We start from the raw sequence: 19,650 nt of genomic DNA on the forward strand, positions 1-19,650 counted from the left end.
GACATGTGTGTTGTTAATCTGGATTTGGGGAGAAAACAAGTGATAAAGGCTTCAGAAATTATTCAATTACCTGAAAAAATTCTGGGAAGATTGTTTTCTAGTGGGATATAGGTCTAAAATGAGTCACATGGAAATTAAAATGAATTGGAAGTTCCTTCTTGACTTTACACTGGTGACATTTTCATAATCATCTATGCAGCTAAGATTCTCTAGGGACAAAGTAAAGGACTCTGACCACTCTCATTGAGTCTATTTTTAGTGCAAACTATAGGCATAAGATATTGGCCAATTATCTCAGCTAACAATAAGAACATAATATCATTAAATACTTGCTTATATCTTATTTGGCACACTGCTACCTAAAAGTATGGGCTTTGGAGGCAGTGGACCTTGGTTCTAATCCTTATTTGGTTGCCTTACTATAAAAAGGGATAACACATATCTCATAAGGCTAATAATATGTGCCATCACAGAGGCCATCCTGAAATAAGAGCTCAAAAACTATAATAACTATGATTATGACTATACTCATAGAAGTTCTATGAAGATAGAAAAAACAGGTGTTTCTATAGTCCACTTAGAGATGAAGACATCAAATCTTATACAGTTTAAACCACATATCAGTGCTTCATGTTCATGAAAAGTATAGCATCACCGGTGAAAATGAGACAAACAAAAATATTCAGTTCCTGTGTTTGAGGAGTTATCAATTAAGTTGGGGGAGAAGACTGAGAGAATTACAATCAGCATATGATGTGATGGGTGAAGATACTCAGAGAAGATGTCTTAGCTGAACAATATACGATTTCACACCCAATGTCAGGACAGAAAAGTATTACTATCTTTCTATTCATAGCATTATTCATAACAAAATCTGTTGTTTTGATCTATTAATTGAGAAAAGAAGGGGTTGAGTAAACAGACTAGAAGATATTTAAATTTAAAGAATCAAGGCCAGTTTTGTCACTCAGCCGGGTGGATCATTCATTTCTCAGAGGGTTTAGGGAAAGACCTGTTCTCATTCTACACTTTGCCCTGTACTCAACGTATGGAACTTTAACCATCCCCCTCCCACCTTGCATTACTAAATAAGAAAATAGTTTTGTATTCATATGTTAGGTTAAAAAACACCCTCACTATGGTCACTACAATATGATCAAGCTTGGGAATGTGGTGACAGATGAAGTTGTGGTGAAGTTGTGAACTGGTTAAGATTTATTGTAGCATTTTTTCCTACAATGTTTATTTTCCTTGTAGCCTGAATTTCATCATGCTCAGTCCAGCTTCATCGATATTTATTGAGCACCTACTACATTTGAGCCTCTAATCTGAGCTCTGAAAATCCAAAAATACATGCCTTGTATTTTTAAAGTCTAATAATGTTTAGTTAAGAGGTAAGACTTGAAGGGAGATAAATGCTTCAGGATTTACCTAGAAGCAGACTCAGGGAAAATTAAACTTTCTTCTCTATGTTTAGAACTGGTTTTGCCTTCACAGTAGCATTCCAAAGGGATATTCGTATTCTCAGTTGAATAGCAACTAGCAACTGCTGCGTCAACTACTTCTAGCAATAAAATAATGCTAGTAGTACTTGAATGTTCAGCATCTGAAAGTGCTCATTTGAGAGCCATCTCCATAGAAATAAAATAATCTATATTCTCTATTAGTTGGACAATAAATCCACTGAAGTAAATACCAGGTACAAGAAATGGAGTCTTTCATTTATCCTTATATTTTTATTTATTTTAAGTAAATTTCCTAGATTTACCTTGACGATTTTCTTTTGTGTCACTTCAACATTACTCTGCAACACAGACATAGACTAGCCCCCCAAATGCAACTATTCTATTTTTTTCAAATGATTACATCTTCATAGAATTCTGAAGTGGTAAAGAGTTTTTTTTACAATATATTAGTTTCTTTCCCTGCTACCTGAGGTTTATTATTTTTACGTCTATTGCATGTGAGTTTCATTATATAAAATAGAAGAAAAAGGACAGAGGCACTAAATTAAACAAGCTATGAAAATTGTTATAACCACTTCAGAAGCTTACCAGAAACCACTTGTGTTTTGATGATTTTTAGGGGGATTTTAACCAGTGATCATCAATATTTTACTCAAATATTACTTCTAATGACAACCAAGCATTCTGTTCTTTTTCAATGATTACATTATAATAGCAAACACGTATCAAAAATTCCCTCAAACCATGTCATAATATACATGTAATAATTTTGCCCCAATACTTTACAACTTGAAAAACAAACTCTACTATTACACAAGAGCCTGATAAATTCTATGCATATTTCAGTTACCCAATTTTTGTGGGAAAAAAAAGTGTACTAGCATGAAATTCAGTAGAGCTCAGTCAAAGATTTACTGAAAAAACTAAAATACAACTGCTTTTCCAGTATTCTCTACAACCTGCCAATTTCATTTCCTTTTCTCTGTGGTCTCTCTGCAGGTCCACTTGGATCCTGGTGAGCTATGGCTTGCCTTTGCTAGACTCCTGTGAACAGGGACAATGAACCTGCACATCTGATTGTATATGCAAGGGGCTTTTTCTGCCCTCTGGGCTGGAACTGAGACCATGCTTCATTGGAAAGTCAGGCAACATAACTAAATCCTGTTGGCACAGGCATGCCTCAGTTCTTACTGGCATACAAGTAGGAAGAAATATGGAGAGAAAGAAAAGAATAAAATGAGCTTAAAAGGAAGTAAAATCAGAGAAAAAATGCTGGCATTGGAGGAAAATGAATCAGGGTGATCCTTCCAACTCAGAAAAACAAGTAAATGTAACATAAATATCGTGTTTCTGCAATCATATAGGATTTATAAGATGAACAAACAGAATGATATAAAAGGCCAGAATCCTCTGCAAATGTTTAGGCAACTGAAATAATTATTTGGGTACTCTCTCTTAAATAAAGAAATAATCGATTTCTGCTTATTCAAGGTCCTCTGAATGAGAGAGTTCCAAAATACCCACCCCCCAAAATGAATAATAATAACTTAGGTTTACAACAGAGATCTTGTGCTATAAATATTTAAAAATGATTTCCGAATCATGACAATATTAAATAATTAATTTGTTAATAAAATGGAACAATAAATTCCATTTTTGTTACTAGGGCATTTTAGCACATTCTGATTCTTTAAGAGATATATTTACTTTAGGTCACAATCAACACACACTTAAAAACCAACTTGGAATCTAAGGCAAGTATTAACCCAAGTATAGTCCATCAAAGACTAGTCCCAGGCACTCTGGAAAAATTAGAAATGTTACTTTTTCAATGAGTTCTGACTACATAACACTTTGGGAACTTCTGCTTGAGATACTTAATTTGTGTGGGGTATAAAACAGTCAGTGAATTTTAGTTATGAGTTTATTATACTGATAAAACTATCTCATTCCTTACCCTACATACTCTGGATAAATTAGTACATCAAATGTAATTTGGTAGCATTGATATGGACACTTCTTATCACTTAGAATAAAAGCCCAGAAGGATTGAAAGAGTATTTGTTTACTGCTTACATTTCATGGTATTGAATTTTTAATTCAAAGTATTTTGTATTAAATTTGAAAAAATTGCATATGTTGCATTGCATTGAAATAAGATGGCTTTGCTGTATTTCAATACAATAGAATATGCAGTTTAAGACCAGTTAATTCTCAACTGCTTTAATTTTTTTCTCTTGATTTTCTTTACAGACCTCATAGTACTTGTAAAAGCTACTTAGCACATTTGTTATCCTTTATGGAAGGCCTGGATTGGGAAGGAAGGACCACTGATCTGATATACTAAGGCAATGATAAATGAATAATTGTTAAAATTACTGAGGGAAAAAGAAGTGAATAAAGTATGGCAATTTGTGTACACGGTGTAACCACAATTTCTATCATTGGAATTCTGAGCAACATTATGTGGGGGAAAGTCTGGTGGTTAGTAGGAAGGAGGCTGAGAATGACCCGTTTGTGTTTTCAGAGAGAGAGAGAGAGAGAGAGGCCCCTGCAAGAAACAGAAATACGGAGATGAGTCATTAATTATAAGATCATGTTATCTCACTGAAAAATTATTGATTAATTGGTCATTGTGTAGCTCTGGGTATTAGAATAGGAGAAAGATCTTGGCACCCTGCTGAATCCAGTCAAGACTTCTAAATACTTCCAGAATGGGAAATAACTCATGTATGCCTGCTCCTCACTTAAGCATTCAGTGAGAGAAAGGCCAAACAAGGAAGCCACAAGCTCGGTGGAAAGGGCCTCCTTTGTAGCTCCTGGCTTAGGTGAAAGGGCACTAAAACATAAAGAAGCTGGAGACCTGGGGTGAGGAGAGTCCTCTTCAATGTATCAGTCAATGAGTCCATGCTGTTAGTGAATCTTAATGTAACCTTGACGAAAGCATGGGCAACATTTGATGTGTAAGGAAAGACCACAGCTTGATTCAGACCAAGAAGAGAGTTGGTAAGTTTTACTTAGGACCTTTCTTGGTCATAATAATTGACACTGGAGTTTTTATAGATAGATTTTGGAAAATGAATAGTCTCCTAATAAATGTTTCCTAATATAGGCTTCACTTTGGGAGACAGTGACTAAAAGAGTGCTGTAATATGCATATTTTTAATTCTAATTTCATTGAACTCTTTTGATATCACCTCTGTAAGAAATCACATACAGAGGATGCTCCCAGGACTTACATCTCTTCCAATCAAGTCCTCCTGGTTTTCCACAATTCCCCAGGGGGCGATACCTATGGTACATATCTTCCCTCGAGACTTTGATGCATGGTCCTTCAAGGCATCTCCAACATGACGAATTACACCTAAGAGAAAAAAAGAGATGTATTACCCTTGTCTTTTAAAGCAGTTATTTTTCATTGTTCTCAAAGAAATTATGATAGCTATTTCTCCCAAGATTAACTGTATTGGATATAAAATTCTGATACATTTGTATACACACTGCATGTGTTTATTTGATAAACTTGTGCCACTAACACCAGATACATTTGCTGGGCTGGCATTTCTTATCCTATTTTGTATTTTTTTTAAAAGTGCCTCTAAGATCTACAAAAACACAAATACAATTCTTTAAACTTAGGAAATCTTTTTCTTGTATTATATGCATAATGATGTGTTAAGTATGACTAAGAGCCAATTCCATGACTGTGTCCTGTAAAAAAAGCACCATACATAACATTATATTAAATCTACACCACAATTTGTATAAAGTTAGGTCATTCAAATAGTGCAATGACAACTCAGATTTTGTCAACCTTGATTTCTTTTTATTTAGGGATACATAATGTGCAGACCCTACTTGTAAGGCAAATGTCCATATATTCCATGGAGAATTTATGTTAGAAATATATAAATACAGCTTTTTATCTTTACCATTGCAACTGTTTTCTTCTTCTCTCAGGAGGGCCTTCCCCATCACTGTGGCATTTCTCACCGTAGTCAAAAGTGAGAAATTCAGTGTATAAGATGGAAGGAACCAATGGCTTATTGTTTTATAAACTGTTTAAACGGGTGCAATTTCTAACCCTTTAACTTCTCTCTCAAGTGATCATTTTTATAAAAGATATGAAATTTCTGTATCCTCTATGAAAAGATGTTTCCACTTACAAAAATTCCACCCATTCCTCAAGGAAAAGTTCACATCTAGTTCCATCTCCTATATGAAAGCTGAGCTGGATTTCATTTCTTCTGAGTTTGAATAGGATCGTGGTGTGCATGTCCTGAAGAGTTTACTAGGTCATCTAACATCTGTCATCAATCATAAGCATACATGAAGATGTCTCCTTTCAATGTAAAGCTCTTTGAGGGGCAGTTTGGAAGGTCAGAGTCTCACATGTCTTTGTGCGTTTCAGAGGCTAACACAGAGTAAGGGCTCAGAAAGTGTGCGCTGAGCTAACTAGGCACGCAAAACACACCAGGCAGTTTAATCATGGGATAGGACATGCAAGTGCAAACAACTCAATTTGAAATACTCAAGAGATGAAACAGAAAGGTCTTCCTTTAAAAAAAATCAACTAACAAAATAGTATAATCCACATTGAACAATTCTGGGAATGTTGAGAAGAATATCAATTTCATTTATTAGCTTATCTATGGATCTCCTAAGTGAGAGTACTGGTTTAAAAAATATAAGCAATAAAGCTGTGAATATTAGTGTTAAAAAATTTTCCCATTTATATGCAAAACCCCTTTCAGGGCCAGACCTGGACCCGAAGTTTAAGTTCCTGGTATGCCTTCCATCTGCCACAATTCCACCATCATCTCTTACCTAACCTGAGTGAGCACCATTAGAACCTCACATTGGGTGTTGCATTGAATACTAAGCCTGGACTGAAGTAGAGAGGAACTCTTTGGTTTACAGTATTCATGCTGTAAATTCTTCTTTGGCTATTAGATGTATTTCATAAGAGAAGAAAAACAGTCATGTTCCAGGTACTCAGAAGCAGAAGATTGGTAAGAATTCTTTTGAACCTTCAGGAATTTTGAGTTGGTCTGCATATGAGGTGCAGGTCCTGTCAGGAAAGCAGAAGACTGATCAATCACAGGCGAATGGTGCCTGCTCAGCGGTGAGTGAAAGTCGGAGCCTCCAGCCTAAACAGTCACTGAAAGAACATTGCCCTGCAGATGTCTGATTACTGCAAAACAAACAGTGACGAGCTGACTGAGCAGACCATTCCACATCGCATCGGCCCGCAGACCGTGTCAGGACTTCACTGAGCGGTGATGCGCACACACAGTCTGCGGAGCTCACTGCTGAGATGTGCCTGTGAGGTTCTGCGCAGAACGTTCCCAGGCTATGGGTGTGGAGGAAAATCCTGAGTGCAGGTCTCGCTCAAACATCATCCCAACCACAAACTGAAGAATAAACAACACTGAGAAAATCTTCTGTTTAATGTGCAGGGTTACATTAGAATGTTCCACTAACTCCATGTGTGTCCATGCTCCGACTTTGAACTTTGTAACAAGTGTGAATTAACCTACTGCAGCATCACTTGTGCACTTCCAGTCGGCACTTCAGACTCAGGCCGGGGAGGTACGTCCAGGCAGTTTACAGTCATCCATTCCATTCTCTGTTGCATATTAATTCTGCAGATGAGCTCTTGAGTATGAGTTTGTAAGAACTGGTGTGACAACCTGCCTGTGTCACTTTGGCTTTAGATGGTGGGTACTCAGTGCAACATGCAGATCTTGTATTATAAAAATGTACACCTGGAACCTGTGTGATCCTAGGCACCTATGTCACCCCAATAAGTCTAATTTTTTAAAAAAGATTGCTCTACCAAAACTTATTTGGCAGGTGTAAACAACTGTTTGGGATTCAGAGTGGAATGTATCTCTTGCTAATGCAGAGGTTATTTAGTAAAATATTTGAAATAATAAACAACAAATACTCTGTGCTCTGCCATCATAATTTATATCCCAGATGGGAAGGGCATTTTACCAAAATTAAAGCTATTTTCATTGAACTTAAAGTCACTTAAAGACCAGAGTCAGAGCATGTAATTCAGAGCAAATGTTACTCCTTAAAGAATTATTGGGTACAACATAGGGAATATAGTCAATGATATTATAATAACTGTGTGTGGTATTGGGAGGTACTAGACTTATTAGGGGGATAACTTCATAAATTATATAAATGTATGATCACTATCTGATCGTCTGAAACTAATATAATATTGAATGTCAATTGTATTTGAAAAATATAAAAAATTAAAAAAATTATTGGATGCTTATTTGGCAACTAGCGGTATTGGGAATACCCTATGAAATTTCATTGATCACATTTGAACATTCTGAATAGTCAAGTATTAAATATCCTAACCTATTCTCATGTATAACTAATTCTTCTTGGTTGAGAAATAGCACCACAGTTATTATTTAGGTAAAGGAGGGAGAGGAAATCAGTGAGGAGAGATAACCAGTGAGTATGCCCACATGAGTAGATGAAAGTTGGGAAATATTTAACCTTAGGAGAAAATTATCTTAGTGAGAATGTTCTTATGCCCTTATGTTGCCTTCCCTTTCCCACTTCCAATTACCTGTGTTCACCCCTCCAGTGAATATCCACGCTCCGGTTGTCATGGCTGCTTTGATAAGACCCTTCCCAAAGACTTGCTTGAGTTTTGGCTGGAGTTCAAAGTTCTGCAGGCCTCCATGGACAGAGATGAGAAGCTTGGGAAGCTCCAGCTGCCATTCCTTGGTCATCAGGTGTAAGAGGAGATCAGGTTTTGTATCAAAAGATACTCGCACATACTGGAAGAAGAAGAGCCTTTGATTAGGGAGACAGGGCAGGGCTGGCTAGTGCAGCTTGTCTTCAGTGATTGCAATGACACGTGTACTTACTTGAAGAACATGTCTCATATGAACTCAGATTCTTAAAAAGGGGTAAATCATCTGCTTTACCAAGTGAGTCCACATCAGACAAAGGGAGTCAGCATTTTAAAAGGTTTTCTTGAAATTGTGAATTACTACCCACTTTCAAATTGTTTGAATTTCTAAAGTGCAGCACAAGCACAATTTTCCCTGGAATATATTCTTTGCTCAGAGGAAATCATGTTTACATTTTACCAACATTAACATTTGTACAACAGTTCAAATATTTCCAGTTGTTCAATATAAGTAATCCCTTTATACCAGTAACACCTGGATGTAATTTTTCTGTGACCCTATTATTTGGAGAGGTTTTGAAAAGTTCTACAGTTCAATGCAATGTAATGAGAATTTTAAAATAAGGTAAGAGCTGATTATATTTATTTAAATCTATAACAACTACGTACCAAATATTTTCTTTATCTTTCAGACAAGTGACAAAAAGCATGCCAATTACCCTGCAGGAGAGCTGAAAAAAATGAAAGTGTATGGAAGATATAGGAAGATATCACCAACACCAGATGAAACCAGAAATAAAGTTATGATAAGTATATATAAGTGAAAAGCCATAAAACATAATGATAGATTTATGTTTATAGTTATCTATATCACCATGTACATAGATACTCCATTTAGATCTCAGTTTAATTGTATGAAGCCTTTTGCCTCTATCTGGAAACAACTGAAATACTGAAGAAACATACTTGAAAGCCTTTTGTAGTTCAGTGCTGAGCTGGCATGAAAAGAGGGCATATTCAGATTCCTAAACAGAACAGAAGCTGGAGCCTCGGGAGACAAGGAAGCACTACAGCAGGCTTTAGCCCTGACAGTTCCCCCTAAACCCTGGAAGGCTCTGAGCATCTGCTTTAATGCCATTATGCAGTACGGGTGAGTCTAATGAGGCACCCATATAAATCTGGGATGCTTCAAGTGCCTCCACCCTCAAGAGTAATGAAGAAAATGTAAGTCTGATGTACAGAAAGAGAAAGCAGGGGAGTTTTCCTGTTTACCTTTGTTCTGAATAAATAAGAAAAAAATGCCCTCTGATTATTTATAAACAGAAGTGGATTTTCACACAGGATTTTGTTCACATTCACTCTGTAATAAGCATGGTCTCAGAAACACCAAACAGAGTAGTGTACAATGGTTCTGGTGGGGCAAGGGCTCCAGGGAACTGGCACAAACAAATGCAAATCCTCTGTGGAGGAGTGTGTCGTCAGTCCTGGTCTCAAATACTTCCCATGGGAAAGTAGTAATTTCATGGCAAAAATTAAAATAATAAATTACATAAGGAAATAAAGTAGCATGAATGAGATGAAAAGGAAACAACAGACACTAGAATAAGATTCTCAAAGATACTGAAATGACCAGACAGAATATGAAATAGCTACAAGTTAAAAAACACAAATGAGAAGACTACATATTGCATTGTGGGTGAAGATCAAGATATTATAAGGAATGACCACATACATTTGAAAAATAATCAAAAACAGAACTTCTAAATTAAAAATGTAATAGTGTGAATGAAAAAATGGATAAATTAAATTACAGATCAGATGTGCTAATGAAAAATCCAGAGAAATAAATCAGCTGTCACTTAGACAACAGAATTGAAAACAGAAGAAAAACAGAAACTTGGAGGAAATAATCAGAATTCTGGGTAGACATGAAAGAGAGAATGGTGAATAGGCAATACTTGAACTGATGCTGGCTGAGAATTTCTCAGAATTGTTGAAAGACACCAATTCTCAGATGCAGAAAGTTTAATGAATCCCAAGCAAAATAAATAAAAAGAAACCCTATCCATAGACACCTGATAGAGAACACCAAAGGGAGGGGTGAGGAGAAACCTTCAAAAGCAGCGAGAAACAAAGACAGATCACCTACAAAGAACATTTATCAGACTAAAGGCCTATTCCTCAACAGCATCCATGGATGCCAGAAGCCAATATCCTCCATGTGCCAAGAGAAATTGCCAATGTAGAATTCCATAGTTGGCAAAAATATCTTTCCAAAATGTGAGTAAATTATAGCTATTTCAGACTACCAAAATTGAGAATTTACCTCTAGCAGACTTCATGGAAGGAAATTTAAAAATATATATGGCAGATAGAAGTTACATGATCCAAAAAGGGTGATCTGGATTACAAGAAAGAATGGCACAGATATTAGCAAATATATAGTAAATGTAAAAAAGCATTGGTTGTCTAATTTATGGTGGAAAGGGTCCAAACTAAAGCACAAATTAATGTAACATATAAGTTGGGTCATAGTAACGACAGGTAAAGCATTTTAAAGTTTGTTTGTTGTGTGGGAGAGAAGAGAAAGTTATTGATTAACTTTAGAATTTGTTAAGCATTAATGTTACAGTATCATAGCCACAAAAATAGACCTGCATGTAATTATTCAAACACATTTTTGGATGGATTGATAACATTATCCATGAGATGGTAATTTATTGTCATATACTTGGATCTGGGAGACCCCATTGTTGGAAAAATCTCAAAAATTATGTCAATTCTTTTATTAAAGTATATTTTAAATATGCTTAGTTAAAATGTGAAGAAAAACACTCAAAATATGAATGGTGTTAAAGAAACAGTATAAAATATAAATGGTGGTAAATAAATTGCATTATCAAGACATACCAAAAAGCTAAAATTTCCTATACATATATACAAAAACCTAAAGATGTGGTAGAATCTAATGAGTTGATTCTGTATTGATTTGATCTATGCAGAAAAAATCAATTCCAGAATGGAAAGAGTAAAGGTCAGAAATTTTAGCTAAGTACAATATATCAATAAAGTTTAATCGGAGTTTGCAATATGAAAATGGCATATTTTGTGTACCAACTCTCATGCAGAGAGCAAAGAACTCTCAGGTAACTATCAACAGAAGGTTTCAACAACAATATGCACTTTTGTGCCAGGCAAGGAGCCTTGGGGCTGGAGATGGGGTGTAGCCGTATGGAAGCAAACACAAGTGTTTCTAGAACAAAACTTATTAGTTATTTATTGTTGTATTTATAGCTCATTGAGTGACTGTTTATAAGAAAAATATCTAGATAATGAATACTATGAGATGAAAGAATAAAATGTTTTCTGCGCCTGTACACTGAACCTGTATTACTTGAGTAGTTAAAATTTGGTGGCTGTGCTAGATTGAGTTGATATCATTTTGACTAATTTCAGAAAGGGATTCTTAGTGAAATAAAGTAGAACTGGGACCAACACATCTTCCAAACTATAGAAACCAAAAATGCTTAGTGTGAAAGATAGTAAGAAATTGCTTTTCAAGTTACTGTTCTCTTATTCACAAACTTTAACATATCACTCTTTTCCTTCTAAGAAAAACACGAATAAGGACCCATGTTCTTTTAAGGTGAGATATAAACTACTTTTTTAAATATAGAAAACCATCTAAAATATAAAGATACTTCTAAAATTATGTGTCCCTTGCATAACACTCCTAACAGTTCTGAAGGATTGTAAAGACACAGTCCCAGTGATTAGAGAAGGCATATGTGAGAACAGCATATTTTGGAAAATAAGGTAAGTAGTTATGGTTTGTGGCTTTTGGAACACTCACTAACTGTCCCTACCCACACATTTCATTTATTCAGGTAAATAATGAGAGATTTGGAGCCACAGTCAGTATCAGGAAAGAGATATGCATACATTATTAACTTACATAGCGTAAAAAGAGATCAAAATGCATACTAAATCACTACAGAGATTTGTAATAATTTTATTAAACTGAAACTAGCTAAATAGCATATTATGAAATTCGATTATTCATACTAATTGGTAATAATAGTCCAAATGCATTTTTAGGAATAAACCTCACTTGGCAAATAATTCACTTTGGGGGCTTCTCAAGTTACCTATGCAACTTACCAGTAAGGAGTCAATTTTTTGATCATGGGAACAGGTCACTGGAAAATGACCAGCAAATCTAATGAATATGATGAGATTCCTGTTGAACTAGCCTAAGCCTTTTATATTTAGTAAACTAAAAAAAGCTTGTTCATGATCATAGAATGCTTGTTACTCAGCTATTAAGCTCTCAGTGAGGGAAGGAAGGAGTGACCTTGAGCACCTACACCCAGCTCTCTGTCTGTAAGATGAAGACATGGAGGCTCTCATGTCTGGCCTGTGTAAGGTCATATTGTTCATGGCCCCTCCTTATGTATTTCTCTTGGTTCTCAATTTCTTCATTCTCCTGGGAATAAAATCCCCCAACTAAAACCCCAAATCTAGGTGTGTTTACTGTGTTGCAGGCACATTCATGCTGTGTGCTTCCTATGCAACATTTCATGGATGCTTTCCAATCATGAGAAGGTTGGTATCATCCACATTTTACTGATGAGGGGCAGAAAGCATCCGTCAGGTTCTCAAGTTCAACAAGAGGTGATGTGAGGAGTCACAACCCAGGTCTGTCTGACTCCAGAGTCCTTGCTCTAGTTTTATCTCCCCATGTTGCAAGATCTTAGAGAGAAGGGACCATGTTTGACTTGACCATGTTTATTTCAGTACTGGCTATGAAATAGTAACACTCTTAGAAATAAAAGGAAGCTTAGAAATATCTTAGCAATCATGGGAACTAGAAATCATCTAGTGTAATTTTCCTGCTTTACAGATGAGGACACTGAAACACAGAGAAGGTAAATGCTGGGGACCAGAGTCAGTTATCTAATAACTAACCACTCACTAATCCATCATGCAAATTAATGCTACACTGTAAGCTCTAGGTTGAGCTATGCTTCTCAACTTAACATGCATGACTCACCAGGAGCACCTCAGAAGTGCAGGTTCTGATTCAATAGGCCTGGGATGGGGCTTGAGGTTTGGCATTTTTAAAAATTGTTCTGTTACAGTTGTCCCAATTTTCCCCCATTGCTCTTCCCTGCTCCATCCAATCCCTCCCACAGGGACCATGAGTGGCAAGGATCACAAGTCTTTCCCGGACTAGAGATTCTAAGTGGTGTGTCTTGTGTTTGTCACTGGGCAAAGGAAAGAAAGGACAGTCAATATTTTACATGAAAATCAAGGGAAAAACAGAGGAAATCCTGGAGGAATTACTCAGGCCATGATAGCTAGGGAAGTACAGCCATTGACAAGTCACTCAGGGTCTCTCTAACTACCTAATCCCCTTTGAGCAGGACTAATTCTGATACAAAGGATCACATGGTTAACTACAGACCCTCCTCCCTGATTATTAACACAAATACTGGGTGTCCCTGGTCCTTTGATGTTAGCTATTATTTGTGAGTTAACCATTATTTGTCCCTTCCCTTTGAGAATTAGAGGCAAGGTAAGGAATAAAAGGAAGTATTTAAATGAATCAGTTTGTTACTTTTTATTAAGTTATTGTTTAGCAACTCAATGAAATGATTTTGAGTGATAAGAAAGAGAATTCTGAGATGTTTTAAATTTAAGAGCAGGCTGGAGAGTGAGATAAAGAGACTGAACTGATCTGTTAGTCTGTTAGTGGCTGCGGACCAGGTAGCAAAGACCTCTCATGGAATTTTGGATTCATCTCCAGGTGGTTATTTCTGCAGTTGATTTTAGCCCAGCATCATCTAACTCCAGGAGCCTTCACTCATTTACACATAATCTTTCCAGGCTGCTGCCCACAGCCAATAATCCGAGGAGCGGACATTTCTTTATCTCTGCTCTCCCAGGACCAGCCCTGCTTCACCAGCTCCCACACCTTTGCCTGTAGCTCATATAAATCCTATCAGGCTACTTTTCTTTCCCCTTACCCCTATCTGATGTATTAAAATGCTTGCAAAACTCTGGAACAATGGACGTGCTGTCTTTTCTACCTAGCATGCTGTTGGTGATTTAGACTCCATGCCCCAAGACTGGTCTCTTGGCTAGCATTTTTGGCTCAATAAAACCTCACTTAAAAAAGAGCTCAGTCAAGGAACTGAAAGATTTTTAATTTAACATGAGAAGAGAAAAATTAAAACTAAAGGATAAAATAATATTTTATGATGTCTGAAGGTTTAAAATTTTATATTATAGTCTTTTACTCATAAAACCAGGTTATTTAGTAAGCTCTCAAGGTGCTTGCAATGTAAGTGCTACTCCTGTGCCAAGTCAGCAGTTTCAAAGTCATAAATGACTGTGCCCAGAGCAATTAATCAATTCCTGCTAAATGGTCAATGTGATTTGAAATTAGGAGCTATTTTGGACATCAAGATAAGCACTTTTAACTGTCCACTTGTGAGCACTATAATTGCTAAGGGATTACTTTACAAATAATAAATCCTCCTGATGTGTATATTAAATTTTGTCACCTGGGCATGACTCGGATATGGTGACAAGTGTTTCCATTTCTAGAGTTCCCAATTATGTTTAACATTGCACTCGGGCATCAGACAGTGGCCCTGTGTACGCCGTTTGGCTAGTGTAAGTCCTGTTTCATGTGAGTAGGGATAATCCCGGCCATCTCACAGGATACTGTAAAGACTAAATTGTGCAAAGTTCCTGTCATGGCAGAAAAACTGATACATGAAAATTGGGTGATAGTTATAAGTATTCACCTTATATATGGCTTCTGCATACACAAGAATTCAAATAACTTGCTTTTAGCTTTTTAACTAGCACACCCTTCTTAGCAGTGCTTTGTGCCTCACCTCTGTTATCTGGAGTGACTCGTGTGGGTGTTTATATGGAAGACCTGTCAAGAGGGAGAATGCTACAGCCATTCTGGGTTACATAACCCATCCTTCATCCATATTCTTATAGTTCTCCAAGTTTAAATTTCTAGAGATAAACTGAGCTCAAATAAGTTACCCATGTCTTCAGTTATCTCCCCTTTTCCCTTTCCATCGTTAGCTCCCCTGACTGACAGAAAACCTTGTCATGAGCTAATGGCATTTAGAATTGCATCTCAAGATGCTCTGCATAAAACAGACATTTGCTCTACTTGAAATTATACTATTTTCTTTTCATGGCTAAAGAAAACATCAGCAAAATGAAAAGGAAACCAACTGTATGGGAAAATGTATTTGCCAATGATGCTTTGGACAAGGGTTTGATCTCCAAAATATATGAAGAACTCACACAAGTCCACATCAGAAAGACAAACAATCCAATTAAAAATGGACAAAGGATCTGAACAGACACTTCTTCAAGAAGGGCATATAGAGGGCCCAGACACATGAAAGGATGCTCAGCATCACTAGCCATCAGAGAGATGCAAATTAAAACCACAATGAGATACCACTCCATAATAGTCAGAATGGTCATCATAAATAAATCAACAAACAACAAGTGCTGGTAAGGCTGTGGAGAAAAGTACCCTAGTACACTGTTGGTGGGAATGCAGACTGGTGCAGCCACTATGGAAAATAGTATGGAATTTTTCCCCAAAACTAAAAATGGAACTGCCTTTTGACCTGGCAATTGTACTGCTAAGATTATACCCTAAGAATTCCAAAAGAACCTGTGCACCCCAATGTTCATAGCAGCACAATTTACAATAGCCAAGTGCTGGAAGCAACCTAAGTGCCAATCAGCAAATGAGTGGATCAAAAAACTGTGGTACATCTACACAATGGAATACTATGCAGCAGAAAGAAAGAAGGAGCCCCTACCCTTTGCTACAACATGGATGAAACTGGAGAGCATTATACTAAGTGAAATAAGCCAGGTGGTGAAAGACAAATACCATATGATCTCACCTATAAGTGGAACCTAATCAACAAAGCAAACAAGTGAGGAAAATATAACCAGAGACATGGAAATAAAAAACACACTGATAGTAACCAGAGGGGAAGGGTAGAGAGAGATAATGGTGCAAAGAAAGGGAAGGATTGTCAAAGACATGGATAATGTACCCATGGAGAAAGACAATGGAGGGAGGAAAGGACTGAATGTGGGAGGTGGGGGTGGGTAGGACTAGGGGAGTAATGGGTGAAAAATAAAGACAACTGTAATTGAACAACAATAAAATTAAAATAAAGTGTAAGTTTCAAAATGTACCCCCCCGAAATTGTACTATTTGATCTATTCTTAGGTGTTTTGGAGGCCAATACATATAGCATAACTTTCACAAGGATACATATTTTGAGTTCCAACCCACAAACTTACAAATAAACAATTTAAAGTTGAGACTTTAATCGGAAACTAGTGATTTCTTTTTTTCAAATGGCAGGGGGCTTTGCTAACTAAAACTCATGAGATTTTGCTTTGCCTGGTGCTAAAGTTCTTTTTGTTTCGCAGAAGACTTCACTGTAGTTTTTTTCCCAAAGGCACTCTAACTGCTTCATCACTAGAAATGTTAGCATTTTCTTACCAGAGCAGATTTCAACTTTACTCTGGCCCCACTCCACACTAAACTTAGGGATCACAGAGGTGTCACAAACCAGACAGTGCCCTTTCCCTTTCTGACACCTGGGATGGTCAAAGGCTGAAGAGTAGGGAAGCAGCCAGTACTGTTTAGCACAGGTTGGGGCTGTTTAATTGAAAATATAATCATAATATTCCTTTGGCATTCTGAACCTGAACTTCTGTGGATCAATTTGCATCTGATAATTAATCAGTTGTGTCTTTAGCCAAAAATTTTTACTTGCATCACGTTACCCAGCTTGTAAAAAGGAAAATGTAAAAGAACTGCCGAACAATAAATCTGGCTACGCTCTTGAAAAAGGTAAATGACAAGTTCTCCTCCTAACGTTGCAAAGTCACCTTTAATTCTTGGAAATAATCATTTGGTATTTGTTAGTGGTGCTTGTTTTGAGTAATGGAAGTGCTAATGCTGAAATCTATTTTAACAGTATTTTTAATGCCTTTCTTAATGGAAATTTTGCCTCATTTTCCTTTCTTTTAAGAAATGTGACAAGCATCATTTCACTTTCTAATTCTTTGCAGCCACAGTTTAGATGAGCACTTTTAATTAAAGCTGCGGCCAAGGAGACTATGTTGCTCCAGACTGCTAAGACAATTTTGCTGACATCAGCTTTCCAAGTCTATAACCTTTTGCTTTGCAGCAAGAGTTGAATGCATATGGTGGTTTAATGAAATTAATGGAGGTTTCTAGAAAGAAAATATTTGGAATGTAAATGTGAGGTGTCACTGTTATTGGATTCCTAGTCTGAAGTGAAAATATCATTGTAATTTATTCCATATTGTTTCAGTAATTCCTCAATGTTAGACACCTGGTATTTCCAGGTGATAGGTGCTGATAAGCTAAAGCTAAAGGTTTTAGAAATAATTGTAAAACTCCACTGAGAATATGAACAGGTCATAGTGGGTACTCTATGAAATTTCTGCCGGAATTATTTAGTGTAAAATTTTCTAGTAGCAAGGAGATGGGAATTTTCTAGAGGGCAGATGATTGCCTCGAGGAAGGTTGTTCTTCCTTCTTTACAGGTCTATGATTAGGATAAGAAGTTTCAGTGACAAATTTTAGTTTTATGCTCAATTTCAGAAAGGCACTGCCAGTTCAATGGTCTAGAGATTACAAGATGAAAATTGGAAATCAATGGAGCAACTATGAAACTCCTCAAATACCATACCATGCTTATATTAAGCTGCTTAGTTAGCCATACATAGTCTAGTGATTAGCTATTTTGCTTTGTGAAGTGGGATTCATTTAATTTCACATTTGGTGTGTGCCAGTCAATGATGATTCCTAGATCCAATTTGTGTAATGCAAAGTATGACAAATTTTTAAAAGTCAGATTCAATCCCAAAGCACTTTAAGACTATAAGGTTGTAGATGACACACTACTGACAGCCTCTCCCACCTCCAACTTTCTATCTCCCCCAGCACCCCACCCGTCTTCCCTACTCCCTATCACCCTCTACCCCCATTGCTCAGTGAGGCTTTCACATTGGCAGACTCAATGGTAAGAGCACTAAATATGAAAATAAGGCACAGGAATAGTTATCTAAATTATATGAAAACAGTAATAAGAAGCTCCACCTGATCTAACGGGCAGAGTAAATAGCAAGGGATTACCTGAGAATTATGTGTGGGATTTGAAAGGTTTAAATGCAAGTCTATAATTAGGTTATGCCTTACCTTGTCCACAAGGCAGCTCAGCATTAATTAAAAGAGATGATTAGTAAGCAAATAAGATTCTATCTCATCAAGTGCAGCACTGCTTCCTTTTCTAAATAACCTACAGCCTTAGCCCCAGAAAAAGAAGAGCCTTTGAAAAGGACCCGGTGTTGGAGGTTGGCCTGTCTTGCTGCTGTTCTCTAAAGCCATGGAGAACATGGAAGCTTTAAAATATTACCTGGAATGCTGAAATCAGAGCTTTAGTAGGTTAGTATTTCCTTTTTGGGGGGGGGTGGGGGAGTTCCTCTATTCTAACTTTCATGATGCATCTGAATAAACTGTCAGGTGCCCCAGAAGCCCAGAAATGCCTTTTTTGGGGGACAGACAATTTGGTAAGATGTGACTTGGAGCTGAGAATAAAAGGGAGTGAGAATCCTTCATTCACTGTCAGCTTTGAATGTCTCCTTCCTGTGTCACCATTTCTCTGTAATGTGTGAGAGAATCTGGTTTCACTTCTATCTTACTAGGGCTTGTCAAGCCTGGGAGTGGAGGATGGAATACTACAAAGTACAGGAAGGGCTCAGAAAATGGTTCTATTAACAATCTGGATGCAACTGTACAAACAACTTGTCCTGTTCACCGCTTCTGCGTTTAACCTAGCTTGTCAGATAATAGAGATTTTTATACCTCTACCACAAAGTTTTCAGAATTCTTATAAAAGGCTAGAAACATAATGGTAATTAGCTTCTTTTCAAAACACAACTCTAGTGTGTACCAAGCACACGGGACAGAGAAGAAACAGGAGCCTGGATTTGAGAACTATCTCTGTGAAATAATTGGGTGACCCTTGGAATATAATTCAACTTGACTGGGCTCCAGTTGCCTCATCTATTAAAAAGGAAGAATGAATGGAATTACTTAGTATTTTTTAAGCCTGGATGAACAGTGGAATAACCTGGCTAACTTGGAGACCAGTTTCTATCCAAGACCAATGAAGGGGACTAACTCTGGGGGAGACTCTGGGTGTGGGCATTTGTAGCAGCCCCGCGGGTTATCCTGAGCCTCCAAATTGAGAGCCACTGCATCTGATCCCTCCAGTGTCTTTGGTGTCCATCATTCTATGACATCATTCTGTTCTGCCTGTGGCAACATGGGTATAGACTGTTCCTGAACAGATATGGTTTTAATAATTTTAATAACAATTAAAGTAATTTTAATAACGATCCTCTTTTTCT

General features: G+C 37.0%; 1 protein-coding gene across 1 annotated transcript in view; it reads right to left on the minus strand.

Annotated features, from left to right (window-relative positions):
- Positions 1 to 19,650, minus strand: part of TRPM3 (transient receptor potential cation channel subfamily M member 3) — a 501,162-nt gene that overhangs the window by 239,181 nt on the left and 242,331 nt on the right. The window contains 2 exon segments of the mRNA XM_036021739.1: positions 4,706 to 4,830; positions 8,065 to 8,278. Coding sequence (XP_035877632.1) covers positions 4,706 to 4,830; positions 8,065 to 8,278 — 339 coding nt within the window.

This window comes from Phyllostomus discolor, chromosome 3, assembly GCF_004126475.2.
Source record: "Phyllostomus discolor isolate MPI-MPIP mPhyDis1 chromosome 3, mPhyDis1.pri.v3, whole genome shotgun sequence".
Lineage (NCBI taxonomy): Eukaryota > Metazoa > Chordata > Mammalia > Chiroptera > Phyllostomidae > Phyllostomus > Phyllostomus discolor.